The sequence below is a fragment of the Microtus ochrogaster genome, chromosome 7 (assembly GCF_000317375.1).
Source record: "Microtus ochrogaster isolate Prairie Vole_2 chromosome 7, MicOch1.0, whole genome shotgun sequence".
Lineage (NCBI taxonomy): Eukaryota > Metazoa > Chordata > Mammalia > Rodentia > Cricetidae > Microtus > Microtus ochrogaster.
In genome coordinates this window covers 4,188,448-4,203,117 of record NC_022014.1, presented here as the reverse complement: position 1 = coordinate 4,203,117, position 14,670 = coordinate 4,188,448, and the positions used below count along the sequence as shown (strand labels likewise).

Below are 14,670 nucleotides of genomic sequence, written 5' to 3'. Positions count from 1 at the left end.
CACGCTCTAGGACACCAACACGGCGAAGATCTCGCAGCAGAAGTCTAGTTAGACGTGGAAGATCTCACTCTAGAACACCACAAAGAAGAGGACGGTCTGGCTCATCAGAGAGGAAGAATAAATCCAGAACATCTCAGAGGAGGAGCAGATCCAACTCAAGCCCAGAAATGAAAAAATCTCACATTTCCTCAAGACGAAGCAGGTCTCTTTCTTCACCAAGATCCAAAGCAAAATCTTTGAGGCGAAGCCTTTCAGGTTCCTCTCCGTGTCCTAAACAAAAGTCTCAGACACCGTCAAGACGAAGCCGCTCTGGTTCTTCACCGCCTAAACAGAAGTCAAAAACTCCACCAAGACAGAGTCATTCAAGTTCATCTCCTCAGCCCAAAGTAAAATCTGGAACACCACCAAGACCAGGGTCTGTAACAAACACACAGGTCGATGAACACTCTACAACACCCCAAAGACAGAGCTTTTCTGAATCATCACCTGATGCCGAGGTGAAATCGAGGACCCCATCAAGACAAAGCTGCTCTGGGTCTTCTCCTCGTGTGAAATCTAGCACACCTCCAAGACAGAGCCCATGTAGGTCATCATCTCCACAACCCAAAGTCAAAATGGGAATATCACCAAGACGAAGCCATTCTGGATCCTCTTCTCCAAGTCCTAGTAGAGTGACATCTAGAACACCTCAGAGGCAAAGCAGATCAGTATCTCCCTGCTCCAAGGTGGATTCTAGGTTGTTGCCAAGACAAAGCCGTTCTAGATCCTCCTCACCAGATACTAAAGTGGAACCAGGAACACCACCGAGACACAGTCACTCTGAGTCTACGTCACCGTACCCAAAAAGCATGCTCCAGACTCCTCCAGAGCAAAATCTCTCTGCATCAAAGTCACCCTGTTCCCAGGAGAAGTCTAAGGATTCACCAACAGAAAGCTCTGGATCCTTTTCCCTCTGTCCAGGTGCAATACTCAATACATTACCAGGAGAGAGCTGTTTTAGCTCCTCATTTGTGCAGCAGAAAGGACAGTCTCAAACTTGGCCAGATCCCAGGCCTGATGTTTCAAGTCCAGAAGTGAGACAGACTTACTTGGAATCTCCCTCACTGCAGAGCAAATGTCAAACATCTCCTAAGGGTGGCCCTTCTAGATCTTCATCTCCAGTCACTGAGCTGGCACTCAGATCACCAGTAAAACAAGATAAAGGTGAATTACCAACGGATCCAAAGCTGAAATCAGGAATGTCTCCAGACCAGAATAAAGCTAAACCTGACTCTAATCTATATCCTTCAGAAGAGTCTAAATCTCTTTTGGTACAGAGCATATTGGAGCCTCCTGAATTAAAAGAGAAACTAGGTTTAATTCAAGAGGATGTTGCTGCATTGTCATCTTTACCAAGAGAAAAGTTTAGTCCTATACAGGATAGGCCTGAGTCATCTACAGTACTGAAAGACATACCTAGAGTATTATTAAAGGAAAGAAGTGAAACTGGGTCACCTCTAGGCTTAAGAGACCAAAATAGTTCATTACCTAATTCAAGCCAAGGTGAATTAATGGAAGCAGAAAAATCTGAGCAACCTTTAAGTCAGATTCTACCCAGTTTATCTCCAGAACATAAAGAAATGCCTGGAAGTAACATTGAATCATCTCCTGAAATAGAAAGGCCTGCTGTGTTGTCTGTTCTTGACCAAAGCCAGGCACAGCCTTCTTCAAAAGCTACAGAAATCCCCGCAGAGGCTTCATGTTGGAGTGGGCCACAGATTTCTCCAGAACATAAAGACCTATCTCATTCTCCCCCTGGAGAGAATAGCTTTGAGTCATCTTTAGAGTTTAGAAACTCAGGCCCCATTTCAGAGGTAAATGCTGAATTTTCTCCTGAAGTTAAAGAAGAATTGAATGGGCCATTTCTTAATCAAATGGAGACAGATCCATCTCAAGACATGAAAGAACAGTCAGCAAGATCCTCTAGGCGCAGTAGTTCTGAGTTTTCCCCAGAAGTAGTGGAAAAGGTAGGAATATTTTCAAATCAGAGTGTGTCTTCTCCTGTACTTGAGACTGTACACAGAACACCTTCAAGAGAAAGAAGTAGTTCTGCATCTTCTCCTGAACTGAAAGATGGTTTACCTAGAACTCCATCTAGGAGAAGCCAGTCTGGGTCTTCTCCAGGACTTAGAGATGGGTCTGGGACTCCTTCCAGGCATAGCCTATCTGGATCATCTCCTGGGATCAAAGACACACCTCAAACCCCATCCAGGGGACGAAGTGAATGTGACTCGTCCCCTGAACCAAAAGCATTGCCTCATACTCCCAGAGCGCGAAGTCATTCTCCATCATCCCCAGAACTCAACAATAAAAGTGTCACACCTCAGAGAGAAAGAAGTGGGTCAGAATCCTCAGTTGAACAGAAAACTGTGGCTCGAACCTCTCCTGGGCAGAGAAGTCGATCTGGGTCTTCCCAAGAGCTTGATGGAAAACCCAGCACGTCCCCTCAGGAAAGAAGTGACTCGGACTCCTCTCCAGATTCTAAACCCAAGACTCGAACCCCTCTTAGACAGAGGAGTCATTCTGGATCATCTCCAGAGGTTGACAGCAAGTCTCGACCTTCTCCCCGCCTCAGTAGGTCTGGCTCATCTCCTGAAATGAAAGATAAGCCAAGAGTGCTACAGAGGGCTCAGAGTGGTACAGATTCTTCTCCTGAACACAAAATATCTGCCCCTCGGGCCTTGCCCAGACGTAGTAGATCAGGTTCGTCAAGCAAAGAGAGAGGCCCTTCACCTGAAGGAAGCAGTAGTTCTGAGTCTTCTCCAGAACACCCACCTAAATCCAGAACTGCTCGAAGAGGTTCCAGGTCCTCAATGGAGCCAAAGACAAAGTCTTGCACACCACCTCGACGTCGGAGTTCTCGTTCATCTCCTGAGCTAACCAGGAAGGCTAGAGTCTCTCGTAGAAGCCGCTCTGCCTCCTCATCACCAGAAACCCGCTCCAGAACTCCACCACGACGTCGAAGAAGTCCTTCAGTATCTTCACCAGAGCCACCTGAAAAGTCAAGATCTTCACGGAGGCGGCGTTCAGCTTCATCACCCCGTGCCAAGACAACTTCAAGGAGAGGTCGATCTCCTTCACCAAAACCTCGTGGACTCCAAAGATCCCGATCCCGCTCACGTAGAGAGAAAACCAGAACAACACGACGCCGAGATAGGTCTGGATCATCTCAGTCGACATCACGAAGAAGACAGAGGAGCCGGTCTAGGTCTCGGGTCACTCGCAGACGGAGGGGTGGCTCTGGTTACCATTCAAGATCACCTACCAGACAGGAGAGTTCCCGAACCTCATCTCGACGCAGAAGAGGCCGATCTCGGACACCCTTGACCAGTCGGAAGCGATCTCGATCACGAACATCACCAGCTCCATGGAAGCGCTCTAGGTCTAGAGCCTCACCAGCTACTCATCGGCGATCAAGGTCCAGGACACCCCTAATTAGCCGACGTAGGTCCAGATCTCGTACCTCACCTGTGAGTAGGAGAAGGTCAAGGTCAGTAAATAGGCGTAGATCTCGATCAAGAGCATCCCCTGTGAGCCGAAGGCGATCTAGGTCCAGAACACCGCCAGTAACTCGCCGGAGGTCGAGGTCCAGAACACCAACAACACGTCGTCGCTCTCGTTCACGGACTCCTCCAGTGACTCGCAGAAGGTCCAGATCTAGGACTCCACCAGTAACCAGGAGGCGATCGCGAAGCAGAACTTCACCAGTTACTCGAAGAAGATCAAGATCCAGGACATCCCCAGTCACTCGAAGAAGATCTCGGTCTCGAACATCTCCAGTCACCCGGAGGCGGTCCCGTTCTCGAACCTCGCCAGTGACACGCCGACGCTCCAGGTCCCGAACTCCTCCAGCTATTCGGAGACGCTCTAGGTCCCGGACACCACTGTTGCCACGCAAGCGCTCTCGAAGTCGCTCGCCTCTTGCTATCCGTCGCCGTTCTAGGTCTCGTACTCCTAGAGCAGCTCGAGGCAAGCGGTCTCTAACAAGATCTCCTCCAGCCATCCGTAGGCGGTCTGCATCTGGAAGTAGTTCTGATCGGTCACGTTCTGCCACTCCTCCAGCAACAAGGAATCATTCTGGATCTCGTACACCTCCTGTAGCACTCAGTAGCTCTAGGATGAGCTGCTTCAGTCGTCCTAGCATGTCACCAACTCCTCTTGACCGATGTAGATCACCTGGTATGCTTGAACCCCTTGGCAGTGCTAGAACACCCATGTCTGTCCTACAGCAGACTGGTGGCTCAATGATGGATGGTCCAGGTCCCCGGATTCCTGATCATCCGAGAACATCTGTTCCAGAGAACCATGCTCAGTCTAGAATTGCACTTGCCCTGACAGCTATCAGTCTTGGCACTGCCCGACCACCTCCGTCTATGTCTGCTGCTGGCCTTGCCGCAAGAATGTCCCAGGTTCCAGCTCCTGTACCTCTCATGAGCCTTAGAACAGCCCCAGCTGCCAACCTTGCCAGCAGGATTCCAGCAGCATCTGCAGCAGCCATGAACCTTGCCAGTGCCCGGACATCTGCTATTCCACCATCAGTGAACCTTGCTGACTCAAGAACACCGGCTGCAGCAGCAGCCATGAACTTAGCCAGCCCTAGATCAGCAGTGGCTCCTTCAGCTGTGAACCTTGGTGATCCTAGAGCCCCTGCAGCTACAGCTGTGAACCTCACGGGACCTAGAACACCAGCTGCATTGGCAGCTTTGAGTCTCTCAGGCTCTGGGACACCCCCAACTGCTGCAAATTATCCCTCCAGTTCCAGAACACCCCAGGCTCCTCCTCCTGCAAACCTGGTGGGTCCTCGATCTGCACATGGCACAGCTCCTGTGAATATTGCTGGCTCTCGAACCCCTGCATCCTTGGCTCCTGCAAATCTCTCAAGTGCCAGGATGGCTCCAGCCTTGTCTGGTGCAAATCTCACCAGTCCCAGGGTGCCCCTTTCTGCTTATGAGCGTGTCAGTGGCAGAACCTCACCTTTACTGCTTGACCGAGCCAGGTCCAGAACACCACCATCTGCCCCAGGCCAGTCTAGGATGACCTCTGAGCGGGCTCCTTCCCCTGCTTCAAGAATGGTCCAGGCTCCTTCGCAATCTCTTCTCCCTCCAGCACAGGATAGACCTCGGTCCCCTGTGCCATCTGCCTTTTCAGACCAATCTCGTTCAGTTGCTCAGACCACTCCTGTAGCAGGGTCTCAGTCCCTTTCATCTGGGACGGTAGCAAAGTCCACATCCTCTGCTAGTGATCACAATGGCATGCTTTCTGGCCCTGCCCCTGGGGTGTCCCATGCTGAAGGTGGGGAACCACCAGCCTCTACTGGGGCCCAGCAGCCTTCTGCATTGGCTGCTCTGCAACCAGCAAAGGAACGTCGGAGCTCTTCCTCCTCTTCATCGTCATCTAGCTCCTCCTCTTCTTCATCTTCATCCTCCTCCTCCTCCTCTTCCTCTGGCTCCAGTTCTAGCGACTCTGAGGGCTCCAGCCTTCCTGCTCAGCCTGAGGTGGCACTGAAAAGGTGAGGGGGTTAAGGAATCTAGGGGGAGGTATTTACAGTGGGTGGGGAAGTTGGGAGGGAGAAAAAACTTAAAAGAAGCACTTGAAAGTTTGGGGGACCTTGACCTTCAAGTTGGGAGTAGAAAATGCTGGGTGGGGGCTTCGTGGGGAGGAATGGGACAGATAAAAGTCTCCAAAGGTTAATTCTCTAGAGGATAATGATAAGTTTTCCATCTCTACAGAGGACAGAACTAGAGGAAATGGACTTAATTTTACAGCAGGAGGGATGGCAGTTAGACCTCAAGAGGAACTCCTTGGGCTGGAAGGATCTTCAGAGGTCATCCCATCCCTCTCCCTGCCTCCAGGCAGGACGGCCCTTCCCCTGCCAACCTGCACTCACAGGGGCCTCCCCAAGCTGCGGCTCTCCAAGGATGGAGACCACCCAGCTTCAGCTTTCACATCTGAGTCCAGGGGCTTTATTCCTTCATCAGGGACATTCTTGAGGTTTAACCTTGATCCCTTGTGCTTCCGGCCCCAGCCTGTTGCTTGTGTTAGCAGAGGTTTGGTCAGCTCTGTGCCACTGCTCCAGAGAAGTGCTTACTGGCCTGCCTTCGAGTATTCCCAGGGCCTTTCTCAGGCACCCCTCCTTCACTGCCGTTCCTCCAGGCCAAGGAAGGTAGGGTTGGGGCTGGGGCATCTTGTCAACTTCTGACACCTTTCTTCTCTCACAGGGTCCCCAGTCCCACCCCAGCCCCAAAGGAGGCTGTGCGAGAAGGACGCCCTCAGGAGCCAACCCCAGCCAAACGGAAGAGGCGCTCTAGCAGCTCCAGTTCCAGTTCCTCCTCCTCCTCTTCCTCCTCCTCCTCCTCTTCTTCTTCCTCTTCCTCCTCCTCCTCTTCCTCTTCTTCTTCCTCTTCTTCCTCCTCTTCCTCTTCCTCCTCCCCCTCCCCTGCTAAGCCTGGCCCTCAGGCCTTACCCAAACCTGCAAGCCCCAAGAAGCCACCCCCTGGCGAGAGGAGGTGAGTGCTTCCTTGCCTGTTGTGGAAAGGGGGTTGGGGGTGAGTTCTCCAGAAAAGGGACCCTGGGTGAGGTTCCTGCTGGGGTGCCTCGTGTGGACGTCTGTGTCTGGTGTACGGGAGGAGTCCGACATTCCTCTTATCCTCCCACAGTGTTGTGTTCTGGTCAAGGGCTGCACTATCCAACTGAGGGCCCAGGCCAGAACTGGGAAGTCATAGGATTCTTCCTCCCTCTCCCCTCCCCTGACAAGCAGCCTGGTCTCAGAGATTCTAGCTCTAAGTCTCCCATTGCTGCTGCAGGGCTCTGGTCTGGCCACCGTCATCTTCTCCCGACTCTGTCCACAGCCTCCTCCCTGTCTCCCTGCCTCCACGCCATTCTCTTCCACACGTAGCCAGAGGGATCTTTCTAAAACGCACATCTGGTTACTTCCCTTCACTCCACAAATCCTTCCGGGACGCCCTGTGGCCTGCAGGATAAAGTGCCACCTCTGCAGGAATGGCGTGTGAGGCTCTTCACCAGCTGCCCTTGCCCGCCCTGTGTTCCTCCTGCCCGCCCCCACACATGCCCTGTGCTCCGGTCATACCCAGCGCCTTGCAGTCTTAAGGAGAGCCCCATGCCTTTGGACATGCTGTTCCTTCTGCCTGGGATTTCCTTGTCTGCCTGGTGAACTCGTTCTGCAAGACTGCACCCAAACAGCACCTTCGAGAAGACTGCCCTGCCATTTCCCTGCCCTGCCCAGGTCCCCCCCCCCCCCCCCCATCCTTGCTCGGATCCTCAGGCCCATGCACATCCATCCCTGCTGGCCTGTTTCCTATATAGGGGGCATGTGTGCCTTCATTGTTGATCTCCTTCACTCCCAAACAAAACTCCAAGGGCAGGGACTCTTATCTTTGCATCCCCCGCTGTGCCCTGTCCACTGGGGGCACTCGGTGGATGGTATGCGGGCGGATGGGTGAGTGCGGACAAAGGTGGGTCTGAGGCTGGCCCTGTGTGGTGTGAGGTTTGGTGGTCAGGACCTGGGTGGGTGGTCCTGAATACTTGGCTGGTGGGTTTGGGAGGACATGGTGCTATAGAGGCCTAATCTGCTCCCTAGGTCACGCAGCCCTCGAAAGCCTATAGACTCCCTTCGGGATTCCCGATCCCTCAGTTACTCACCTGTGGAGCGTCACCAGCCCTCGCCCCAGCCTTCACCAAGGGATCAACAGAGGTAGGGCACATAGCAGGTACTATCAATCTAGCTCACCTAGCCACCAATGAAAAAACTTGTTGGGGGGCCTGGAGAGATGGCTCAGCGGTTAAGAGCATTGCCTGCTCTTCCAAAGGTCCCGAGTTCAATTCCCAGCAACCACATGGTGGCTCACAACCATCTGTAGTGAGGTTTGGTGCCCTCTTCTGGCCTGCAGGCATACACACAGACAGAACATTGTATGCATAATAAATAAATATTAAAAAAGAAAAGAAAAAACTTGTTGGTACTGTTCTAGTGCCTAATTTCTATTCTCTTATAGCAGTGAGCGAATTTCCTGGAGAGGCCAGCGTGGGGACAGCCGTTCTCCTGGGCACAAGCGCAGGAAGGAGACACCCAGTCCCCGACCTAATCGCCACCGTTCCTCCAGGTCTGTCTCCTTGGAAGCCTAGTCCTTGTGAGAATTAGAAGTTAGTTGAGACTATTTGAAGTGATACATTGACTAATCTTCTGTTTCAGGTCTCCATAATCTGGATTCCACCACACTCATGCTCTGGAGACATGAATATTCCTCATTTTTCCCAGAAGAATCATGGAAGGAGTCTTTGTCTGCCTTCCCTTGAACCTTGGCAGCATCTTGAGGGGAGGGCTCCCCCCCCCTTTTTTTTTGTTCCTGTGAAATGTTGATCTCTGTGAGTTTTTCCTGGTTCATATGTTTTGGGGGGTTGGAGGGGGAGGGAATGAGTTTGGGGAGGGAGGGGCACAGTTCAGAAAATTGTAATGATCCAGGAAGCTGTTCCTGCTCAAGTTCCTGGGGGTGACTGATGTTTTGGAACTTGGTAAGTCACATGTTCTTGGAAGAGGAAGGAGTTAATTTTGGAGGAGTTGCTGCACCCCCCCCCTTCATAAGGTTGTGACACCCCTCCCCCCAACTTTCATGTTTCTTAATGCATTTTGGTTTTTTAAAATCTGTACAGCAAAAGCAACTTTTCTGTCAAATAAAAAATGAGAAACACAGTAATTGGGTCTACAATCTTTATTTGTGGCTAGATTTTTTTTCAAAGAGTTGAATGCCTTGCTCAACAGGCTGGCCTGGGGGACTGGGTTTTCAGTCCTAGTGCTGTTTGGCCTGTGGGACCTGAGCCACAGACACTATAATATAGGATAGCCTTATAAACTTCAGTGAGCAAGTAGAACCTATAATGTAAAAAGAGGGAACAAGCAGCCAGGTGGACAGCCACATCATCTTTATTGAGGGAATGGGTCTTTAGGAGTGGGGGTGGGCCTGGGCCCTCACTGCACAGCTTGTTCATTGGCACTGCCTCCAGAATCCTGTGGCTTCATCACATCTGGAAGCTCTGGAGGGCTGGAGAAGGGCTCAATGCGCAGTGCTTCAAAGGCATCATCTGTGGAAGGGAAGAAGAGCTTAAGATGCCTTGTGTTTCCTTTCACTTGGAAGGATGGTCTTTTAAAATACCCTTTAAACGGCCGGGCGGTGGTGGCGCACGCCTTTAATCCCAGCACTCGGGAGGCAGAGGCAGGCGGATCTCTGTGAATTCAAAAACAACCCGGGCCAAAAGAGCTAGTTCCAGGACAGGCTCCAAAGCCACAGAGAAACCCTGTCTCGAAAAAAACCAAAAAAAAAAAAACAAAAAAAACAAAAAACTTTCAAAATACCAACAAAGTAATCTGTCCCCAGAGGCCTAATTTTACCACTGACCCCACTAGGACAGTGACTACCTTCTGTCCCCAAATTGCCATTACCTTCCACCAGCATCTCAATTCCTTTGATACTAAATGACTGAAGACTATTTTCTTTGCTTAAGACTTACTTGTACTGTTCATCATCATACTCCACATGTTGACCACACACACATATCACAAGACTTGAGCTGGACAGAGAGGACTCAGTGCTTAAAGAGTACATGTTGCATTAGGCATGGTGGTGTGCACTGTTAATTCCAGCACGTGGGAGGTAGAGGCAAGCAGACCTTTGAGAGACCTGAGTTCAAGGCCAGCCAGGGCTGCTAACAAACCCTGTTTCAATGAAAACAAAACAACCAGAGTGCATGTTGCTCTTGCAGGGGACCTGGGACACGGCTGCTCACTAACTGCCTAAGCCAGTTTTCAGGAGATCTGACAACCGTCTTGACATGAGAGCTCCAGGCAGGCACAATACATAGATACCACACATCAACTTCTTTATGACCCAAGGCAGCCTTTGCACTTTTGGGTCCTAAAGTTGCCAATATTAGGTAGCTGCTGGGTATTCACAGTGAGATTCAATTCAAATGTTACCTCAGAGTATTGTGCCTTGGAAATTTTAAGTATTACCACTGGCTTTAATTGTCCCAGATTGTTTAAACTTGCTAATTTAGACTTGGAAGTGGTGGGATTACCTGATTTTTTTTTTGTTAATGCAGTGTTGGGGATCAGACCCTCAGCTTCATGCTGTCAGGTAAGCAATACTCTCAATTTAGCCCTATTTTCAGTGCCTATTGTTGACTCCATACAAAAACAAATGAACCTTTATACCACACATCTCTCCTGGGCTTATACCAACCTAGAAACTTCTGGTCTGGCTCTCAATTTTCAACTGATGAGTTATTCATGCATGTCTGGAGATACTTTTGGTTATAACTAGGTAAGGAGGTAGGGAAGAGTTGAGACTGCTACCAGGAATTCCAAGGATGCTGACAAGCTAGCATGTGAGTGCTTGGACCCAGGTGCTCTGTAAGAACAGCATGCACGGGGGCTGGAGAGACGGCTCAGAGGTTAAGAGCACTGGTTGCTCTTCCAGAGGTCCTGAGTTCAATTCCAGCAACCACATGGTGGCTCACAACCATCTGTAATGTAATGAGACCTGGTGCCCTCTTCTGGCATGCAGGCAGAACACTGTATACATTAAAAAAAAAAAAAAAGCAGCATGCACAGTAAACCATTCTGGACAACACCAGTGGTGCTGAGGTAGAGGCAGGCTGAATTTGAGGGTAGCCAGAATTACGCAAACCCTGTGTGGGGAGACAGACCTATCATCTATTGCTACAAACCTACAATGATACTTGACTATTTCCCTCATTCTTGATATGGGTCTAGTTAAAAATGCCATTTAATGGTTCGGTGGTTCTTTCAAAGGTCCTGAGTTCAATTCCCAAGAATAACATGGTGGTTTAAGAGTCATCTGTAATGAGATCTGGTGCACTCTTCTGGCCTGCAGACAAAACACTGTATAAATAATATCTTAAAAAAAAAACAAAAACAAAACCTATTATCAGTTAGCATTAGGGAGAAGCTTATTTTATCCTTCAACATGGACACTGAGTGAAGAGATAGGGATAGTACCTAATTAGGTCCAAAAACCCATGCTGACAGCTGCTTCTAGAAGTATTTCTGCAAATTTGTGAGGTATACAACCCTGAACATCCTGTCACAACATATATCCGCCAGAGGATAATACAGAGTCTTTTGGTTCAGAGTTGCCTCCATATCCAGAGCCATATCAGGAGATGTGTGTGTGTATATACATATAAGGTATATATATGTATGTCCCTTTTCTTAGCTTTGGTATAACTATAAAATAGGGTTAGCAATGTCTTCTAGGACAAGGTTTGCCTTCAGGGTAACTAGGTTTTGCTTGAAAAAGGGTGATATGAGAGAATACAACCTGGCCTTAGCTTAAAAAGCAAACCAGTGTTTTCAGCCTCATGAGCCCATTGAAAGTGAAGCTCATTTGACATCTGGCCTGTGGATCTTCACCAGCCCTACAAGTGCCCCACCAATGTTATCTAACAGGCAGTTATCTCAGCGCAGATTCTTTGACAGGGCAACTACAAGCTAGGTGGTACAAGAGTGCAACTGGCTATGCGTGAGGATAGTACTTGCTGAGATTTCCTTGATAAAGACTAAGAAGGATAATGAGAACTACACACTTCCTGTCTTAGCCTTTGGTTCTATTTTGTTTTTCAAGTTAAAAAAGGTACTTCCTGTCACATTCAAAGATTTTCCTCTATGTGTATATGGCTTGTGCCTATGAAGGTCAAAGGAATTGGATTTTCTGGAACTGGAGTTATGGGTAGTGGTGAGCTGTGGATACTGGGAACTCAATTCAGGTCCTTGGCAAGAGCCAGTGTTAATTGCTGAACCATTTCTTCACATTTCTTGTCCATAGGGTCCTTGGATCCACAGCTTAAAAATAAGCCCTATGATCCTTGTTTAAATTCCAAGAGACAAAGAATAAAATATTAAATCTCTTCCTGCCCCCTAAGTAGAGTCTCTACAAGCCCTGGCTGTGCTGGAACTCTCTGTAGACCAGGCTGGTCTCTGCTTGGGATTAAAGGCAGGTACCACCAGTCTGACACATGATCTACAACATGTGCTCTACCCCAGCTCACTAGTCCTTAAAATCTGGCAGATTACTACTGGGCCTGGTAGTCCACACCCCCTTTTTTTTTTTCCCCCGAGACAGGATTTCTCCGTAGCTTTTTGGTGCCTGTCCTGGAACTAGCTCTAGTAGACCAGGCTGGCCTCAAACTCACAGAGATCCGCCTGCTTCTGCCCGAGTGCTGGGATTAAAGGTGTGCTCCACCACCGCCTGGCCGGTCCACACCTTTTAATCTAAAGCCAAGGTAGGTGGGTAGGAGTTCAAGGCCAGATTGGTCTGAGAGTTCCAGGACAGTCAAGGCTATACAGAGAATTCTCACCCCCCCCCCAAAGATGAGATGGGATGATTTATATAACGTACAGGGCCAAGTATTCAATAAATCTTGTAAATGTGCTGGTACTAGGAATCTGAAAGTCATCTTTAATTTCCACATCTCCTGTGTTTCATCCCCCCACCCCATAGGGTTTTGTCCCAGAACTAGCTCCGTAGTCTAGGCTGGCCTTGAACTCAAAAGAAACCCACCTGTCTCTGCCTCCCAAGTGCCTGTTTCAATTTTTCCAAAATTATTTTTTATGTGGATAGTTGTTTTGTCTGCATGTGAGTCTGTTCCATATGCATGCTTGGTGCTTCAGATCCACTGGAACTGGAATAACAGTTCTGATCTGCCATGTGGGTGCTAGGAATAAAACCCAAGTACCCTGGAAAAACAGCCAGTGATCTTAATTGCTGAGCTATATTTTCAGTCCCCAAAATTTGCTTTTTAATAAGGAAACAAATACCTCATGCTCTTTGAGGACTGGGAAGATATTCCCTCAAAGCTCTGAGGAACTACAGGCTCCCCAAAGTCCCTTCTTTGGGTATTAGCAGACTGCTAGCTGCTATCCAGGTTAGCCATCTTACCTGCTCGAAAGGCCAGGCCCACTGTGGCTGGGGCCTGTGGCCGTGCTGTCTGGCTAGTGAAGCCACACTCGCCCAGAGTTTTTCCATCATCAAGGAGCTGGTCATCCTGAAGAGAGAAGCAGGTTTGGGGGAGAGGTTCTAAAAGGGACAAGTCCAAGAGAGCCTTCTGCTCAGCATGTCAGCAACCATGTTGAGGATCCCTAAGTAAAACACACATTCTAGAACTATTGCCAAGAATTTCCAAATCTGCCTGGAATGGTGGGGCTCATAGTGGTTACAAGCTCTGGCAGAAAATCCCAAGTTCATTTTCCAGCACCCATATAGATTGGCCCACAACTTCAGTTCAATGGAATTCTGATGTCTTCTGGTCTCTGCAAACACCTGGACTGTGTGTGGGCATGTATCACACAAATATAAAACTCACAAAGGCTCTGGGTTCTGGCTTTTTCAAGTTCTCTAGGTAAATCTAACTGAAAAAGGTAGCTGGGTGCTTATTATTTTTTGGAGATAAGATCTCATACATTTTATGCTCTTCCTGCCTCTACCTCCCGAAAAGGATTATTTACCAATTTTTCAGGCTGATGATTTAACCTAGGGCTTCATGCAGGCTATGTCAGCACTAAACAGAGCTGAGTCTCTGACTACTAGTTTCGTGGGGTGGTGGCGGCGGCGGTGCACACCTTCAATCCCAGCACCAGGCAGAGGCAGGTGGATCTCTGTGAGTTCGGGGCCAGCCTGGTCTACAAGAGCTAGTTCTAGGGCAGGTTCCAAAGCTACAGAAAAACCCAGTATCAAAAATAAGAACAACAAAAAAAGGGGGGGAGTGTTCTGGAATATTCAACTCACAGAACAACACAAGTTTCAATAGCTTAGAGAGGCCTAGAAAGCCTTTCAGAGATAGGAAGCAGGCTTTAAACTAGAGCAAAAGGTCAGCTCCCATTTACTGCCAGAATTAGCTCGATGCACTTAGGTGATTGACATCATGCTTCTGGATGGGCATGAGGATCCAACTCCATAGCCTGGCTTACTGAAAACTGGAGCTGGCTTCCCAAGAAAAAGGTGTGCTTGAATGAAAGGTGGTCCTAAGACCATTAGGAGACTGACAAGGATAAACACTAGCTAGGTGAAGCACTGGTGGGATCATGACCTATCTTCCAGACAATACTCGCGTTCATCGAGTTCCACCCCACCCTCCGGTGGTGGGGTTCCAGTGGACTTCCCGCAAGCCGAACATCAGGCACGCTGTGGTTCAAAGCCTGGCTCTGCCACGATCTTCGGCTGCAGAAGACCACCGAGGCCTCGGTTTCCCCAACTGTTGAGTAAGGCCGCCTGGCAGGGCGGGGCGGCAGGCCAGGGAGGGACCCGATGCCGCCGGCCACACCGCACGATCTGAGACCCCTTGTCGGGCGTCCTGCCTGGCCCCCACGCGCGCAACCGCCACGCCCGCTCGTCGCACCTTGTACAGCCGCTGCTCATCCGGCGGCCGCTTGAGGATGCCCTCAACGATGCGCTTCAGCTCGAACACCGTACTCGACTCCTTGGCGTCCGTGAAGATGGTGGTCTTGTGGCGCCGGATCATGAGAAACACGTCCTGAGGATGGCGGGCCCGCGTCAACGCCAGCCCGCGGCCCCCGGCCGGGTCCCGGCGCCCCCGCCGCCC

The 14,670-nt window shown here is 49.8% G+C and overlaps 2 protein-coding genes across 10 annotated transcripts in view; one reads left to right on the top strand and one right to left on the bottom strand.

Moving 5' to 3' along the window:
- Srrm2 (serine/arginine repetitive matrix 2) overlaps nucleotides 1–8,672 on the top strand; it is a 22,063-nt gene extending 13,391 nt beyond the window's left edge. For 4 of the 9 annotated variants that reach the window (XM_026780728.1, XM_026780727.1, XM_026780724.1 and 1 more), the window contains 5 exons: nucleotides 1–5,548; nucleotides 6,258–6,545; nucleotides 7,637–7,750; nucleotides 8,052–8,159; nucleotides 8,249–8,672. The exon at nucleotides 1–5,548 ends at the window's left edge or, in 3 of these variants, runs on beyond it. In XM_026780728.1, the coding sequence (XP_026636529.1) occupies nucleotides 1–5,548; nucleotides 6,258–6,545; nucleotides 7,637–7,750; nucleotides 8,052–8,159; nucleotides 8,249–8,258 (6,068 nt within the window). In that variant the 3' untranslated portion in view covers nucleotides 8,259–8,672. Of the gene's footprint in view, nucleotides 5,549–5,768; nucleotides 6,546–6,842; nucleotides 7,135–7,636; nucleotides 7,751–8,051; nucleotides 8,160–8,248 lie in introns of those variants that run through there. The other 5 variants (XM_026780726.1, XM_026780730.1, XM_026780731.1 and 2 more) reach the window with 5 other exon arrangements.
- An 88-nt stretch (nucleotides 8,673–8,760) lies between these two features.
- Nucleotides 8,761–14,670, bottom strand: part of Elob (elongin B) — a 6,180-nt gene continuing 270 nt past the window's right edge. The window contains exons 2-4 of the mRNA XM_005350226.2: nucleotides 14,467–14,662; nucleotides 13,011–13,116; nucleotides 8,761–9,135 (exon numbers count right to left, since the gene is read on the bottom strand). Of these exons, the coding sequence (XP_005350283.1) occupies nucleotides 9,023–9,135; nucleotides 13,011–13,116; nucleotides 14,467–14,662 (415 nt within the window). The 3' untranslated portion in view covers nucleotides 8,761–9,022. The remainder of the gene's footprint in view (nucleotides 9,136–13,010; nucleotides 13,117–14,466; nucleotides 14,663–14,670) is intronic.